At 37.6% G+C, this 19078-nt stretch overlaps 1 protein-coding gene across 1 annotated transcript in view; it reads right to left on the bottom strand.

The window, feature by feature from the left end:
* Nucleotides 1-19078, bottom strand: part of LOC136884959 (intermembrane lipid transfer protein VPS13A) — a 263969-nt gene that overhangs the window by 223519 nt on the left and 21372 nt on the right. Inside the window, exons 3-9 of the mRNA XM_068230153.1 lie at nucleotides 17221-17347; nucleotides 15408-15579; nucleotides 13867-14078; nucleotides 9161-9335; nucleotides 7550-7678; nucleotides 4936-5080; nucleotides 2970-3186 (exon numbers count right to left, since the gene is read on the bottom strand). Of these exons, the coding sequence (XP_068086254.1) occupies nucleotides 2970-3186; nucleotides 4936-5080; nucleotides 7550-7678; nucleotides 9161-9335; nucleotides 13867-14078; nucleotides 15408-15579; nucleotides 17221-17347 (1177 nt within the window). The remainder of the gene's footprint in view (nucleotides 1-2969; nucleotides 3187-4935; nucleotides 5081-7549; nucleotides 7679-9160; nucleotides 9336-13866; nucleotides 14079-15407; nucleotides 15580-17220; nucleotides 17348-19078) is intronic.

Here is a 19078-nt window from a genome sequence, read left to right as displayed (position 1 = left end):
AATTCCTGACCCTGCCGGGAATCGAACCCGGGACCCCTGTGACCAAAGGCCAGCACGCTAACCATTTAGCCATGGACAGTGCATAAACACACAAACAGCATAATTTACTGGAATTATCTAAGGTCAATGAAGTGGAGGAAACTTCTGAGCTTCAAATGGAACAAGCGATATGGCTAAACCAAATATAGGATTAGCTAGTATCTGGATTTTTTGAGAAATAAGATCTCAATATAGGTTTTTGTACTATGCTCATTAATATATAAGTAATAATAATAACAACGTAAACATTTCCACCTTTTCAATACTACAATATATTCACAAAATTACAAATTACACGGTACTAGTTTCGACCCATCTAGGGGTCATCATCAGCCGTATTGGAGCAAAGATCATTTGTGGCGAAATCCTAAGAAAATGTTATTTTAAAGAATAACAAGTGAAATGAGATGTTATGGTAATAGTTAATAATACAAGGAATATACATACTAAGAGGTTTTTAACAAAGAATAAAGTATAAATGGGGTGTTGTAAAAATTATAATCATGGAAATCAGTAAGTTCTTGTATTGAAATGAAATATGGCTTAGGAAGAGGGCTTAAGGTGGGGCTGAAGGGTGCGGGAGAAAGTGTAACTGTCTTGGAAAGTGATAAATAGATTGAAGAGTATGTTGGGTTTCTCTGAGATTTCATTGAGATTGTGACTGGCATTAAAGTATTGGTCTAGGTGTATGTAGTAATTTTCCATTATGTTGAGTAAAGGGCCCATATTTCATTTCAATACAAGAACTTACTGATTTCCATGATTATAATTTTTACAACACCCCATTTATACTTTATTCTTTGTTAAAAACCTCTTAGTATGTATATTCCTTGTATTATTAACTATTACCATAACATCTCATTTCACTTGTTATTCTTTAAAATAACATTTTCTTAGGATTTCGCCACAAATGATCTTTGCTCCAATACGGCTGATGATGACCCCTAGATGGGTCGAAACTAGTACCATGTAATTTGTAATTTTGTGAATATATTGTAGTATTGAAAAGGTGGAAACGTTTACGTTGTTATTATTATTACTTATATATTATTCTCAGTTCAATACGGACCAAAAACATGAAATTCATAACCATCAACTATGCTCATTAACATACACAGTGCAAAAACTATATACATTTCCTGTGGTATACATTCATTTACCCTCAATCGGAACGGAAATAACATACCGTGTGACCGCATGGGTACCGTATTCTACTATCATCTTTATGAACTTGACAGTAAAAAAACAAGTGTAATTTTTCACACAGGACATAAGCAGTTCTTTGTAGCATTCTGAGACACATAATTTGCTGCAAACATTTTCCTTTGCCCTCTGTAATTATCCGTCTTCTCACACAAACCTAGCATCAATAACATTACATATTTTCCCGTATATTAAAAACATCAATGTGACAATCACTACTTTCACACTCAAATTCTATATTCTAGTCCATGTTTAACGAAACTAAACTTTCTGTCTCATCATTCGGTAAAACATTGTTAATTTTTGAATTCACAATAGCAAGAAAACGTTTAGCTGCCATGATGTCAACAACACAACTTGTTGGTTTTCAGATGCATTACATCATATGTAATCGATAAAAACTCAATAGATATACGCATCAAATGAAGGATCGATGACTTGTCTATCGATATATCTTACTTACTACATTTGTAATAGTTTAAGAAGTATTCGCTAGATAGAAGCACAAATCAGAAGCTGCTATGCGCATGCAATGTACGTCACTCCGCAACAGAGAGCGTTGGGGAGTCTGCGTGCAATGTACGTCATTCCGCGACAGAGAGCGTTGGGGAGCCTGCGTGCAATGTACGTCACTCCGCGACAGAGAGCGTTGGGGAGCCTGCGTGCAATGTATGCCACTCCGCAACAGAAAGCGTTGGGGAGTTTGCGTGCGGTGTACGGTACTCTACGTTGAGTGGTTAATTAACCCTTATGCTTTCAAGGTAACGATCCAAAACATGTGCTCATGAGAGTTCGGTGTCTTGTTTACGTCATTGTTGGCAGCAAACATGTGAGCATTTCTCTCTGTTTTTGTTGATGATACTGATTATATAGTGAAATTAAGCAGTATCATAGGCATAATATTTAGTTTACTTGCTAGATCATTATGTAAATAGTTTTCTTTTGTAATTATGTGCATATTGTTAGTGAAGAGTTAGATATAGTCGGATATAGTTCATTTAGGTTAGGCCTAGTCCTAGTTATTTATCGTGTGCGACATGGTGAAGAGAGTTCATTTAGGTGACGATGATATCACGGAATATGTTGACACTTATTCAAGTGATGATGGTTTTTTGTCCGAATGAGAAAGTGTAGATGACGATGATAATGCAGCACCTCCAGTAAGAAATGGCAGAATTTTTTTCAGTGATACATCAGTTTTCACAATTTAATCTATCCTTGGATCTAATGCACACAGAATACTGATATTTACCATGCTAGTGAACAATAATATAACCTTTCTACTAACATCAATCAAAAACTTGTACAGTGAACACCATTTCTCAGAACTACTTCAAAACTTTCAAAATTTGAAACTTGTAACTTTGTTTCCACATTTGTTACTTTTTTAAATTGAACCCTTCTGTTTTAGAGACATGGCTTACTTGCAATGATAATAAGTGACATATACTTTATAAGCTTACAAACTTTCATGTTGATATCTGACAGTTTTCACACATTCATCAGCTGAGAGCTTGAAAGTGAAAGGGTTAAGTTACAGTCCCAGCATTTGCCTGGTGTGAAAATGGGGAAACAATGGAAAACCATCTTCAGGGCTGCCGACAGTGGGGTTCGAAATTCCTATTACTGTACTGCATACATCCTGAGAAGCTAACCCAACTCTTACCCTGAGTTAGCGCTAATATCATGCTTTTGTTGGTACAATAGATTTGAATGGATTTTTTTACCTGTATATAATTTAGGTTTGTCTGGTCGAAGGGCTCCTTCAACATAACCGATGGTATCACAAAGTTTCTTCTTCTCTGGAGAGGCCAGCTGAGCCCAGAGGCCTCTGCCCTTCTCCTCCATCACTACGAGTTCTACGCTACGCTCCTGACTCCACACACCCCACCAATCGGGGTCATTCTCATGGACGATGATCCGGTCGGGCTCCTCGTGTTGAAGCTGGAGATGTCAACAAACAGATTTGATTAGTAATTAATGTTTAAGATTTATACAGACTTAATATAAGAAGAGAAAGGAATTATAAAAATACGGGAACAAAACCTTGAAATTTGGGGAGCTTCAAATTTGCCACTTGGGCGACTGCTCTAAATGCAGGTCAGTGGTGACTGATAGACAGTATATACATTCTTTTCCATACAGCAAATGACTGGCACTGTCACCTACACAACTGACCTACAAGGCATTAAATAAAGGACTCTGTCAGAAAGAACCTAAAGTTCCTGACACTTTAAGTGAGCATACACAGAAGCAATATCACTTGATGGATATCTCATTATCACGACTACACTGTACTCAAAATAAACTTTCGACATATTAGATCCTGTATAGAGGTGTTAAGTCCATTCATCCAATGTGTATCAACCATATGGCTGGTTTTCTCCTCCTGCAGTTCTCATGATAATGAGCCTTCTTTAACCTCCCTAGCATGTGCGGCTCAACGGTGCGCTATGACATTTGAAACGCCTGCTATCTGGATTTTGTAATAGTTATTTGCTTTATTGTAAGACGGCAGGAAGTGGTAACTTTTGGCTATACTTCGAGCTATCTATTATTTGCAAGGGACGTCGCATAACTTTGCAGTCATTTTTTAAAACTCTGCACACGTAACCATAGCAGGTCCTGGCATAGTTGGTGATACAAAATTAGCTAATTTACTTGTTAATAATGGCAGAGAAAGTAATTCAGAGTTTGAGAGTAATATAGAGAATGAGTTTGCTATAACTCCAGTGAAGATAGTGACGCTGATAAAGTAATTCATGATGGTACGCTGAGGAATGCGAACGCATGGGGTGACTACTACATAAAGTCATATTCCTGACGTGCAGCTGTCCAGGGATAATCAGTTAGCATATGTTTAAAATTTTTGCAACATATTATCATACGTTTTTTGATTTCCCTGTTTGGAAATTGTAGTGAAATTAATACGATAACGCACTCAGCATTGCGAGTAGGCAAGAAATAAAGTACACTGTGGGTGCAGCCTGGAATTTAACGCTTGAGGGGTTAATTGTCTGAAAGTGTGAATTCCCACTTCTTGCATATATATATATATATATACTCATTAGAGCCTGTTACTTGATATTGGGTCAGGGATGGCGTGAGATGAAATTATATGGCATGATTTTATGGGAGCTAATGAAGATGAAATGAATGACGGTGAATTAAATTGTGTAAAGAGGTAGAATAGGAACTGTTCCAGTATTTGCCTGGAAGTGAAAATAGAAAACAAAAACAACCATTCTCAGAACACCTGATAGTGGGGTTCGAACATAATCCTCTCAAATATAGAACTTGGCTCCGTAGCCACTCCGCTCTGTAATAATACATACACAGTAAATTAAAATCTACAGCCTGTTTCCAGTCATTTGACTGGTCAGGAAAGGAATGAATGAAACCCCCATCTAGCAGAAAGGATAGGAATTGTACCGGCTGACGAAGTCTGTTGCACTCCTCTGGGGCAATGATTAATGAATGACAGATGAAATGAAATGTTAATGGAGAGTGTTGCTGGAATGAAAGATGACAGGGAAAACCTGAGTACCCGGAGAAAAACCTGTCCTGCCTCCGCTTTGTCCAGCACAAATCTCACATGGAGTGACCGGGATTTGAACCACACAACCTAGCAGTGAGAGGCCAACACGCTGCCGGCTGAGCCACGGAGGCTCTACATACATAGTCTATACATACCTCAATTTTGGCATGCTCCCTGGCGATAACAATATCTGTTATTGATAATTTATCTTCCAACAGTTGTAAGTCAAGCTTCAGTTCTGTATCATTAGGATTCAAGAGCATCATCCTGTATGTCTCTCTGTACTTGCGATAGTTTTCTCTGTAACACAAACATCAACAGTTTAGTTTCCTGAAACAAGAAGGTTACTCCAAAGTCTGTAACTAAATATACAGAATTCTATAAAGAATACACTCCGAGTAATAAGCAGCTCTCAAGACCTAACAGCCTGACAAATAGCAAATGGAAGGATGCTATTAAGATGACTGCCAACATTTCCCCTGTGCGTGCCCTTCTTGGCAGGTCTCAGAATGGAACCCACTGCTGGCATTGCCGGAGTGAGAAAGAAACCCCAGCACACATTCTGGGAGCCTGTCCTTATGGAGAACTACTAAGAAACACCCGTCACCACAGGATAAGATCAGCAATAGCATCAGCACTGCGTGACAGAAACTATCAGATAGAAAGGGGATTCACGGTCTGGCAGAGCACGGGTCTTTAGGTGAATTGGTATGATCGCTATCCAGGAGGGTTTCATTACTGATTCTACCATCAGAATGGAAACACACTAACGCCAGCCCACAGATGTACGTAAGGAGATGCGTGCCACTTACTACAGATCAACCATTCCTTACTATAAAGATAAACAAACTTTATTGAAGTAATCATTATCATCACCAGCTATTGGCCAGGTCTGCTTGGAACATAAGCCTCTCCAACTCCTCTTGTCTGTACGCACTTTTCCACTCCTTTTATTCACCTGTCTCTTTTTCTTCCTCTCGATCATTTTCCTGTTATCCCCATTTCATGCATCCTCCTCGGTAACCTTTCCTCTATCATTCTCTTCATGTGTCATTACCATCTCAGTCTAGATGCATCTATCCTGTTCTGTAGTGGCTCTTCTTTTACTATATTTCTAACCTTCCCATTTATCATCTTATACATTCTTGTCACTCCTATCCTGCTTCTCAGAAATTTCATTTCATTTGCCTGTATCCTAGTCACGGCTCTGCCACATTACCAAACTTTCTGCTGCCTGCGTCAGAATAGGCACAGTACACAGTACATCCTGCATATCACTCTTTTGCTTCTCTGAGGGACATCCTTGCTCCAAACCAGGCTTCTAACTCTTTTCAGGAACACTCCTGCTTGTCTTCCACACTCGATTACTTCCTTATAATGTCTTCCACTTTCCTCTAGGATACTTCCCAGGTACTAGAAAATCTCTACCTACCTAAGCTGTTTTCTTCCAAGCATAATCCCTCTCATAGGTCTCTCCTTTCTAGTTGTGATCATGATCTTGCTCTTGTTTGGCATTAAATTTCATTCCATATTGTTCCCCCTCACCTTCCCATGCATCTATCTGTTCCTGGAAATCCTCTTCCTTTTCTCCCGAGATTGAAGTAATACATTTGATTATTGGTGCAAGAAGGAAAATACCCCTGAGGTTTGTCAGCTTTTATAAAATGTTTGTCCTGAGACAGTGTCTATACACTCTAAAGGGCCCCATACACGCGCAGACTTAGTCGGAGGTAAGTCTGCGCAAACCAGTCTCTTCAGACATGTCTCTGTGTGTATGGCCGATAAGTCTGCCGACAAAAAGTCTGCAGGCAAGTCTCTGACATTCTGGCGCTGCTTGAATTCAGCTGGAGACTTTGCGACGAAAGCGCTATCTCAGAGTTGCGGCAATAAATGTAAACGTAGTAACCTACAAATATGAAAACTGAAATCATATTTTGCGCGTCTTCTTTGTACAGAGTCTACATTATGTCCAAATAACAACTCATCTTCTATACCGACTATCTAATTAATTTCAATCCGTACCGGTATATATTTTTCAACCATTCGAAGTGCATAATCTTAAAAAGAAAACAGCTGAGCGCGTCGTGTTCAACCTCCTCCGTAAATAATCATTTAGTCTGAGCGTGTGTGGGCAACTGCATACTTCCGACTTACCTCCCAGAGGCAAGTCTGTGCAGGTAAGTATTCCAAAAGTCTGCGCGTGTATGGGGCCCTTAAGAGGTTCCTTAAGTATCCTTAGAAACCATTTATATAGCCAGTGGGGAAAGCCTAACAATCATGGTCTATATAGGGAAAATTCAGAAGACTGAATTGCAATTATAATATTTAAACATTACACACAGTATATTAATCCAAACAATTTTACTACATGCTCCATTTTTGCAAATACCAGATTATAAAATAATTTAATTCTTTTGTAAGCTTTGTCAGTTTAGACAATCTCCAATTATGGGGAAGGCAGAATAAATAATTTTCGCCAGTATGATTCAACTAAGCAAAGAAGTTACAGGTAAGAACTGACTGAATTGAACTATGATGAAGACTGAACTGGACAAATTTCAATCCTAAAACCTTCGGCATAGAAGGTGAGTATAAAATCAACTAGGCTACACATCTTATTTATTATGGACAGGGTACCACTGGGATATGTTGATCAAAAATGGAACACCAGTTATCCGAGTGTCTGTGAAAGAAAGGACTCCACCCTGTTTTACACGACGCAGTACTTCAAAATTTCAACTAATCAACTTCAGTGAGTCATGCCATTACCTGTGCGTCTTAATGTACTTCCATGAAAACGGTCGTATTCTCTGCTCTAATACTGATGTGTAGGCATATTTCCACCACTTAGATATTCCATTCAAGACCGGCACACCTGGATGGTGCTGACGAAACTTCCTGCCAAGTTAAAAATAAGAATGATTAGACCACAACACTAAATTCAGAAAAACATTTTATCCTGGTCTGAAATTCTATCAAATGCTTTAGACAGGTCAATCGCAGTACAGTCCATTTGACCTACTGAATCTAAGATATTGCCCATGTAGCAAAGATCTTTGAGAGAGTGTTGGAAGGAAGACTGAGGAGGAAGCTAGAAGGAGAAATGGAAGAAGAACAATATGGTTTTAGGAAAGAGAGAACAATGTTTGACCTGATCTTACATTAAGACATATGATAGAGAAAAGATGGGAGTTTGGAAAAGACATAGTGATGACATTTATTGATACTGAGAAAGCTTATGGCAGTGTGCCCAGACAGTTGGTATGGGACACATTAAGGAAAAAACAAGTTAACAAAGTGGAAGAGCAAATGATAAAAGCTATGTACAAAACTTGTGTTAGTAGTGTGAAGACAAAATGGTTTAAAGTTGAAACTGGTCTCTGACAGGGAAGTGTACTATCCATCATAGTCATGGATGAAATTCATAAGAACATTAAACAGAGATTGGGAAGACAGGCAACAAAAGCCGTGTTGTTTGCAGATGATAAATTATAGTGATATGGGGTGAGGATGAAACGGAAGTGCAAAAATGAGTAGATGTATGGAATCAAGAAAGAAAAATTTGGGATGAAAGTAAGCATGGAGAAAAGTAAAACAATAGTGATGACAACGAGAAGGGAGGAAGGACAGAAGGAAGGAAGGAAGGAAAGAAGGAAGGAAAGGAAGGAAGGAAGGAAGGAAGGAAGGAAGAGGAAAGATAAAGATTACTGAGGAAATTGGGAAAAGAAAACAACAAGCAAACAACTTCTACCAGAGTGTAAGGGGTATTTTGTGGAACCAAGATGTCCCAAAGAAATGTAAGAAAGTATTATATTCAACCTATTATGAACCCATACTAACTTATGCAGCTGGATAGCTGGATCATGGACTACAACAAAACAAGAGGACATGACATTCCTAAGAGGTATCGAGGGCAATACCAGAAAGGATAGAATTAGAAATGAAGAGATAAGGAAAAGGAATTTTGAAACTTAAGACAGGATAGAAACAACAAAGCTAAAGTGGTATGGGCATATGATGAGAATGGAGAAGAGAGAATGCCAAAAAAAGCTTTTTCAGAGAAGTTTACAGGAAAGCGACCACAAGGAACACCCCGAAAGAGATGGACAGATTCAGTGTGGGAGTGCATAGAGAAGAGAGGAGGAAAACCAGATGATGTACTTAAAAAAGGAGAAGAGTGGTGGAGAGACAGGCAGCAATGGAGGTCCTTGATTCACAACCCGACCCGGGAAGCTGGAAACGGGAAATGAAGATGATGATGAATCCAAGATATTTCTACTTCACAAAAGCGACCATGACGGGAACAGGTTCCTATTTGACATCGACAATAAGCACTCCTTCGCATAACATCTAAATACAAAACAGTGTACGAGAAGTTACCTGTTGATGTTCATCCTCTGGAAGGACTCTGCCACGTCTAACATGGAGAGGTACTGCTGCCTAGAAAACTGAGTGGCAGCGTCTTGCAGGACGAAGTCGACCAGGAGTTTTGGAACTCGGGCTTCATTCGACTTGTTGATGATCACCTTCACTTTCGCTGTGATGGGCTTTACAACTGGTTAAACAATCAATCAAATAAAGTAAGCTTATCATTAGAGATGAGAATTATAGGCACTAAAAACAATTAAAATAGGCATGCATATAGGCTCTTAAATTAACCAAAATAGATATGTAAATAGGCACTAACATGTGAAATAGGCAATGAAATATGCACGAAAAAATTACTTATAATTCAATAACACACTCAATTACTATAAAAGGAATTTACAACAAGCAATTTTTCAATATTTTCCAGTAACAATCTTGTTCTCCTGACATGCAGAATGTTTTTGTACTGAGAGAAAGATCTCTCAACATCACATGAAGTGATTGAACAAAACTTCAAAGAATCCACTTCATCTGGTTATAGTTCAATTGTTTCATCTACCTCACCTCACCTCATAGCACCTTGGCTACTTTTTCCATTGCTTTCCATCCTGGATTCTGCTGCAGGACCCTAATGAACTTTTCGCTGACAGCGGCTACCTTTCCAGAGGTTCGGTCAAAACTTCCCCCGACTTCTTCCACAATTCCTGTGATGCACTGTTTCAGCCAGTAGAACTTCGACGATTTTTCTTTGGGCATTGCCGCAGACACACACCTTCTTCTTCACAATAAATCACTACACGTTCTGAAGATAAAGTGTATACGTACAACAGGGAGATATGGGTTGTGCAACATAGTTTGACGTTGATTGATTCTCGGATATGTCTTAGGAGGTTGGAGGGGTTGAAGGCTTCGAGGTCAAATTGTTCTAGGTTTCTCCTGATGGAAATTTCCCAAGCACTATTTCTGGTAACTTCTGAGAATTCCTATTTTTGTTCATGCGGTAAATAGATATTGAGAAATAAGATGATACAGTAATTCTGTTGAGCACACCATCTACAATATAATGCACTGGGAGAAAATCGGCTTCTTTAAAATAGAGTCAAAAGGCATCACACATGCAATTATACTTTAAATAGGCATAAAACCCTGAAAATAGGCATTTATAGGCAAAATAAAACCAACAAAATATAGCTAAAAAGACTCTGAAAAGGATTTTTATCTCAAAAGCCTACATTTCTGAACACAGGAATAAAATAGGCAAATTTCCATCTCCACATCATCAACCAAGGGTATCAGTAGCAATATTACATTTTTCAGCAATAAAACCTACCATACAGGATGCAACAAAACTGCACACGAAAATTTCAGGGTTAGATTTCTCACACTTACAGAAGAAGACAAGGTTATATAAACAAGGGTCCAGGAATTCATAATTTCTGACATATTGGCCCTCAAGCATTGCAAACTGACATGTTACACCATATGTAACAAACAATGCGAAAATTGAACAACGCTGAACGGGATTGATTGTGTGAGAGAAGTGTGTAGGTCTATCAAACAATACATATAATTACAAGTAATGAAATTCACTTTCACGTCCTGTATTGACTATAACGATCAGAAGAAGTATCTAATCGCCCACCTATTCAATACTTTTATATATTTCATAATCTATTTAGACTATTTTACATGGATACTGGTAGATGTTTAAGTTTGTTTGAGCAATCATCAGCCACTAAATCTTCACAATAATTTAAGATATAACAATAAAAAATTAAGATTTACACATAACCTTTGAATTCATCATCTGCAGCAGTTTCCAACCACAGACTGGCTCTGCTTGGAACATAAGCCTCTCCATCCACCAGTTCCCTTCTCTCACTGTCGTCCCGTTTCCTCCTCTTGCCTCGATGCTCTTCTTGACACCTTTCAGCCATCTGTCCCTCGGTCTTCGTCTAGGTCTCCTTTCCTTCAACTCCAACATCTTTCGTGGTATCCTCATTTCTCCCATTCTTTTAACATATCCATACCACTGCAGCCTTGAATTTTCTATCTTTTCCTGTAGGGGTACCTCATTTACCATTTCCCGAACTCTCTAATTTCTTACTCTGACCATTCTTGTTAAACCTACTCGACACCTTTGAAACTTCATTTCCATGGCTTGTACTGTGGAACCTCAATTATCCATTCCTGGAAACTACACATTTTCCCGGGCCTTCTAATTAAATCATGTTATAAAATTCCTGCATTATCCGTTCCTTGAAGAAACAATTTCCTGGATCAACCACCCAGAAATTTCAGTCCCATGAAAGCTAAATCCTTGATAAAGTTTTTCAAGAAACTGTATCTCACGAAAGGACAGGTACGGCCTACCTACGGATCTTGGCATTATTGTTGTCATTGCGATAATTAGAGCAAGTATTGTATTGGAAAAGCGATCGGCGGTGAACTTGCATAAGGGACTATCTTAGCATCACATTCGGGTGGTCTTGTTGAGAGAATTCTCAGAAATCATAAAGCAGAGAGTGATCACAACAATTGGAAGGAGACAGAGCACATTTTGACGGCTCTACTTGAAGACGGAACGAGTTTCGTCAAATGTTCATACTTGTAAAATGTTGACATTATGTCCAGGGTTAGTAGTTTATTTTTATTTTTCGATTGTATCGCCGAACAGGTTTTCAGCACTTCCCTCAGGGCACTGTTTAGTCACTGGGCTTTCAGACAGGAATCGAAACTAATCCTTCTTAACACAAATCTAGTATTTTAATATTATAATATACGATTATGTTATCAAAATCAGAACAGATGTTGCACCTTTTCAACATAAAGGTATGGGAGGTCTTGGGATTGCCTATTACTGTTTTGGTCCTAATATAAGACTGGAAATTTTATGTTTGTCTGTTAAAATGTCACAAAAACTGCAGTCGTTTTATTTGTGCAATGTTACATTTTAAAAGTCTGTATAATTTACCACTAATACTGACTTGTGCAGTGAACGTTCTTTCCAGCTAAGTTCAAGGTCATGAATATCCATAATCTCTGAAGTTCTGATGATATTTTTTCCCTTTCCAATTTGATTGTGATTAGTGATGGGCAGAATTGAATATAATGCATTCGAGAACTTTTGAGAATCGATACTTGCATTCAAAACTATATTCTCGATTTCAACATAATCTTAGATTTTTAACTTGCGCACTGGTAATTGATGTTTGAAGCCGGCCTCTCATCTGGAGGGCCCTGGTTTGATTCCCGGCCAGGTCAGGCATTTTTACCTGGATCCAGGTCCACTCAGCCTACGTGATTACCTTCAATTGAGGAGCTATCTAATGGTGAGATGATGACCCCGGTCTAGAGAGCCAGGAATTATGGCCGAGAGGATTCGTCACACTGATCATGTGTTACCTCGTAATCTGCAGGCCTTTGGGCTGTGCAGCAGTCACTTGGTAGGCGAAGGACCATTGGGGCTGTAGTTTGGTTTGGTTTAGAAGCGTTTATAAGATTATAATTATACATATTTCGTTTTTGTGATGTTTAACCAAATTGTTGATGGTTTCCATTCGTTCCTGGATATTCCGTTTTCCCATGTTGCACGTTTTTCTTCTGTGGTCCCTCCAACAACAGAGAATCTTGGTTCCACTGTAGTCTACTTTTATCCCTATCCTTCATCACCCACGTTTCTGATCTATATGTCAAAAGTGGCACAATATAAGTCTTGCAAATAATTCCTTTACATCTCCGTGGTACATCACTGTTCCATATCGATTGCACATGTTTAAAATATATAGGCCTACTTGAAGTTAACATCATAAAAGGTTAAAATGCACAAATGAGGAAACAATGAATACATTTAAAGGGATGTTATACAACATGATGTTGTCAGATAAATAACTATTAAAATTATTGTTACCAAGCAAGGGCTCTTGTTATGTTTTGCACGTTTTCTTCCCTATCCGCTCTTTTGTTTCCATGGCCTGCCTGCTTCCTCTAGCATGTCAGTGTTTGTTCGACATCAGACATTACATGTACTGTATATTTCACTCTAAAGATTTACTTCATTGCCTGAGGTCCTAACCCGACTTAAAGACAACATTATTATGATAAGAAGATCACAACCATAATTTTTGTTGTTATATGTACTTTAATATTATAATTATTCCTGCAAATTATCTTATATACATATGTTTTAGTTATCACATGATCAGTTTAATTTTTATTTGGCTGAAGATGGCCACTAAGTGTCTGAAACTAGTCTTGATATATTGTACTGAAACAGTACACCCTCTTGTCAATTTATTTCTTATTATACAAAGGCTCTTGTGTCATGGAGTTTGGATTTTTCAGTAGGGTTGTAGTTATTCTCTTTTCTCATAGTCAAATACAATATTTAAAAAAACTGCAAAACAAAATAAGATGTAGACAACATATCAGGCCGTTTGAAGAAAAGAGAGTGAAAAGGAAGATTGTATGGATTGGCAGCACTTTTGGAGTACTGCAGGCTTTAAGGTTTGAGATCAGCAACAGGAGGAGATCCCCTGTTCTATTATGAAGTATGAGAAGAAAGACAATATTCTGAGGCATTTTTGCTTTTCATATCATGTACGTTCCAACAATTCGGCTTGTGCCATCACCTCCTACACACCCATATAAATCAGATGTAAAATGAACAAGATTATTCTACAAAGTACACAAAAAATATAATTTTTAGTTGAACTTACTAAAATCAAAATCTTCCTTATTGATGCTAAACGTCTCCATGCCTTTCCTCATCTGATTACGCCAAAGATACAAGGAAGTTTCCAGGTCCACAGTATGCGACACCAGTCCATTTTTACTGCATGTAGGATTCCAGTAGATGGAGAAGGACTCCATACGGATGAGCTGATATATGGAGGTCGCACCCTGAGGGGTGAGGGAAGGTTTCCACTTACTGAAACAATAATAAATATTTGGAATAAATGATTAGCAAATGAGGTAGCATTAACCATTTAAATATTTAAATAATGTTTTAATGAACAAAGTTTCATGAATTTATTCATGGTTTCAAGCACAGCCAAAATACTGGCTGAAAAATATTTATAACTTTCCACATATATATAGACTCTCGATTACGCATGGGTGGATTATCTGCAGTAAACAGCAGGACTGTAAGACCTATCTGTGTGATGTAAAGCAAATCGTAAAAAAAAAAAAAAAAAGATTTTCCCCCCTAGAAGATTTCAAACTATATCACTACCTTTAAGTCGGACTGTACGGCTGTACGGTACCACAGAAGGGATAGCACAGTGTCTCCTCTCTCCCTTGCCTTTCGTACTTTGGAGATAACCTTGCACCTACCTTGACTTATTTGTATTAAAATTGATAATAATGAAATCAGAATGATTCAATGTAATTCTTAAAATCTCTATGTAACGAATAGTAACACCCACAGTATCCCCTGTCTGTCATAAGAACCGACTAAAAGGGGTCCCATGGGCTCTCAACTTGGGTTGGCGACCACGGGGCCCTTAGCTGAGTCCCAGCATTGCTTCCACTTACTTGTGCCAGCCTCCTCACTTTCATCTATCCTATCCGACCCCTCTTGGTCAACTCTTGTTCTTTTCTGACCCCGATGATATTAGACCACTCGAGGCCTAGGGAGTCTTTCATTTTCACGCTCTTCTTGGCCCTTGTCTTCCTCTGGCTGATACTTTCATTTTTTGAAGTGTCGAATCCCTTCCATTTTTTCTCTCTGATTAGTGTTAATAGGGGCTGTTTGGCTGAGGCAGTAAAGGCATGCTCGGTTCACCCTGAAGGACGTGGGTTCGAATACCCATCAGGAAGTCATAAAATTTAAGAAACAAGATTTCCACTTCCGGAGGTGCATATGGCCGAGGTTCACTCAGCCTACACAAAAAATGAGTACTAGGTTAATTCCTGAGGACAAAGGTGGCCAGTTGTAGAGCTAAATACTCTATCCCATCAAGTGCCGAGGTTACGGATAATGGATGCTTTTACCTTCCACCCCTCCAAGAGCCTTCATGGGCTGTACAGAGATGACTTTGCCTTTTTTTTTTTATTTTATTAGTGTTAATAGAGGATGGTTCTTCTTAAAACAATAATCACCACCACCAATCACCACTTTAATTTCACCTTTATACTCAGATTTTTCCAGTTCTAAATGTTTTTATTATATAACGTTTACTCTTATTATCTATTTTTACCTTAATCACTGTTTTCTTTAGAAAGCAGCCAAGTTATGAAGCTGAATAGTACTTACCTGTTGGTAGTCTCAACCGATATGCTCTGTATGCACATACCGCAGGCAAACGGGCAGTCTCGGTTGGTAACCACATCTTCGTAACGAATATGTACATTGCGAATGAATACTTGGAGGTTATTGATTATTGTAGTAATTAGGTTTTCAACGAAAGTTTTTGAGTCGGTGGGACCTGTAAACAAAGATACAGAAATAAATGCAGAAAATATCTTCTGAAACAGATTCAAAAGATACACCATTTATCAATCCCTACTGAGTGTAATAATGGGATTTGGCTATGGAGATGAGTGGATTTAAACTCCACCAATAATAATAATAATAATAATAATAATAATAATAATAATAATAATAATAATAATAATAATAATAATAATAATAATAATAATAATAATAATAATAATAATAATAATAATAATAATAATAATAATAATAATAATAATAATAATAATAATAATAATAATAATAATAATAATAATAATAATAATAATAATAATAATAATAATAATAATAATAATAATAATAATAATAATAATAATAATAATAATAATAATAATAATAATAATAATAATAATAATAATAATAATAATAATAATAATAATAATAATAATAATAATAATAATAATAATAAGTCAAATTAATACAAGGGCTGTTCAAACAGGGGGCTGATCGAATAGAAAAAATAATCAAATAATAAAAATATAATGAAAATATAATATCTGACTCACCTTGCGCTGTGGTGTGTTGGACATATTGCATAACTGATATGAAGGGAAACATGAGTAGGGAAGATTAGCCCCTTTTTCAAGAGCCCTTGTACTAATTTGGCTTTTATTAATATTATTTATCAGTCCACTTGTTTTTGCACTGAACTGCGAATCTTCACTACCTACTTCATAGAAATAATTTGACTTTCACGCGCAACTTTCACCTTTAGTTTTTAAGGACATCAAACTAGAAGCTCTTTGAACGGCATCAATGTAACTTGTTTCTACATTATTCACTGCATGTGCATAACTTAATTTCTAAATGCCACTGCTACCATAGAATGACTTATAGCTATCAGAACTTTGTAACGAATGATACGCAAGTTTTAAGAATCTTCAGTATCCAAATTAATCAACTTGAATCATCACTCAATGGCAGTTAAGTGCCTTATTTTAATGCATTTTATGCATAATTTAAAACTTCTATCAGCATTGTGACTATTTTTCATCTTCAACTTTTAACTTTTAGCATCAAACCACAATATTTTTACAGCATATGTACATTGTTTATGGACCTTTTGATATGTTGTGCAATTTGTGTTATTAGGTCGAAACTAGTACCAAATAAATGTTTCACTTGTAATGTAAACAGCATTGCAAACATTTTGTATTGAAAAGGTGGAACAGTTAAACTAAAACTTTTAATTTTCTATGTAAGCACAGTTCAATACAGACAAATCGACATGAAATTTATCTCATATGTTATATATGTTTGTATCTTTACTTTTTAAATTTCGTACATTGTGAGGCTGAAGATGTCCCCAAGAGGGACAAAAAAATTTCCTCGAATATTATTTAAAAGAATAAACTTTTAAGTATATTATAAGGTGGAACTTTTTCTTGATCAGAATCAAAAGTTGTTCAAGAGCATCTAACACAAAATCGGAAGGTTATGAATTCAGTTCCCACAGGTGTCCGCTTGGTTATTTTTGTTCTGTAGCCTATTTAAACATCTCTTTGGTATATACTATCCTATAATATAATAAACATGACCTAATATGTTGAAAGTTTACTTAGAATATCTGAAAATGATCAATAGTAATACCAACCTGTCCCTATTAAACTTTCCCCTTCGAGGTCCTCTAGTTTCTTCTTCTTGGCTGCACGCACCAGTCTCTTCTCTCTCTCGGGGTCGTACGCTCTGTCCACCACGGGGCCAGCAATGATGTACACATCCTGAGGGCAAGTAGTTATCAATTACAACCACACATCACTACTGTTTTCCAGGCATAGAATAACCTAAATGTTGCATACTCTTTGTCCACATTGGGCTGAATATTTTGATTCCATAAGAAATGTTAATAAATGGCCAGTTAATGTGAAATGAGTACCATTTTTAAAAAATCACTCAAAAAAGTGCTTGGGGCACTCAAGATTCCAGCACACACTATGCAGTACATACAGTCCAAATTTGTCACATAACATACGCCTAATTGTATAACTGGTAGAGACTGTGGAAATTTCAATATCAACATAAAATTTTTATCCACTAAGGACATGTAATAGCACTTTCTGGTTCCATGCAGAAAGTTTCCTCAATTCGTACCAATTAAGAATGTATAATGGAAAAATAAATAAAAATATCTACCGAATTTTAAAGAAAATCACCAAAGATGGTTCCTTAAAATACTTATTGACAATTTTAAGACAGAGAGTGCAATGACACCAATCAAAGATGTTTGTATGTGGAATGTGTTGCAGAACTCAACAAATATTTGAGGTACGAGGGCTATGCCGAACATTTTTAGCAGTGTGTGAGAAAAAATTAGTATTTGCAAAATAACAATTAAAACTTTTCAAAATACTCTCCATTAGCACGTATACATTTTTCCTTTCTCTGAAACCACTCAGAAAATGTTTCAGTCCAAGCTTCTTTCGGTTTGTCACTTAGTGCACTGTAGTACACTGCAATGGCCTCTTCATCTGATGGAAACCTCTGCCTACGTATTTTTTCATTGGTCTTAGGGGACAGAAAGAAGTCATATGGGGCCAGGTCAGGTGAATAGGGGGGATGAGGTAACACTTGCACTTTTCCCTTTCCAAAAAGTCTATTGTTCTGGCAGCCCTGTGTGCAAATGCATTGTCGTGATGCAGCAGAAGGTGCCCACACTTGGACTTTGGGTGCTGTGACCTCCAAGTGGTGAGGACTTTGGGAAGACAGTCATTTACATACCATTCAGCACTGACTGTATGATGTGTGTCCAAGGTCACAGAGGTGAGATGCCCCATTTTTGTAAAAAAAAAAAGTTGCCACCATCTTCTTTCCAGAGCTCCGACTTCGTCAAACTTTTGTGGGTGGTTCCTCCCCTGGAAAGCACACACAGAAGACTGTCTCTTCGTTTCAGGGTCATAATGGTAGACCCATGTTTCATCACCTGTGACGATATTGTAGGTGTCTTCGGACTGCCCTTTATTGAATTTTTCTAGCATGAAATTACACCAGTCCACTCTCTCCTCCTTTTGGCTTTCTGTCAGGGAATGTGGTACCCAACAGGAACATCTCTTGGTAAGGCCTAAATAATCATGAACGATGGTCTGCGCTGCTCTTGACCCAATATTTAAGGTCCCTTCAATGTCACAAAATGTAAGATGTGGATCTGCTTTGATAATTTCCCTCACAGCATCAATGTTTTCTTGAGTCACAGTTGTTGCTGGGCGACCAGGACGAGGTTCATCTTCAATTGACTGCCGACCCCTTGAAAACTTGCAAAACCAATTTCCAACTGTGGCTCTAGAGAGGGCAGCCTCACCAAAAACGTGCAACAAAGAAGAATGGCATTCTTCGGCACTTAATTTCTTTTTATAATCATAAAAAGTCATTGCTCGAAAATCGTGGCGCGGCAGATCCATCTTGCACCGTGTCTGACTCAGCACTGCCTGTGCTTTCTTCCCTCGCTGTGGAGGAAC

The sequence above is a fragment of the Anabrus simplex genome, chromosome 13 (genome assembly GCF_040414725.1).
Source record: "Anabrus simplex isolate iqAnaSimp1 chromosome 13, ASM4041472v1, whole genome shotgun sequence".
NCBI lineage: Eukaryota > Metazoa > Arthropoda > Insecta > Orthoptera > Tettigoniidae > Anabrus > Anabrus simplex.
Note: the sequence above shows the minus strand (reverse complement) of the source record. Positions and strands in the feature narration are given on the sequence as shown.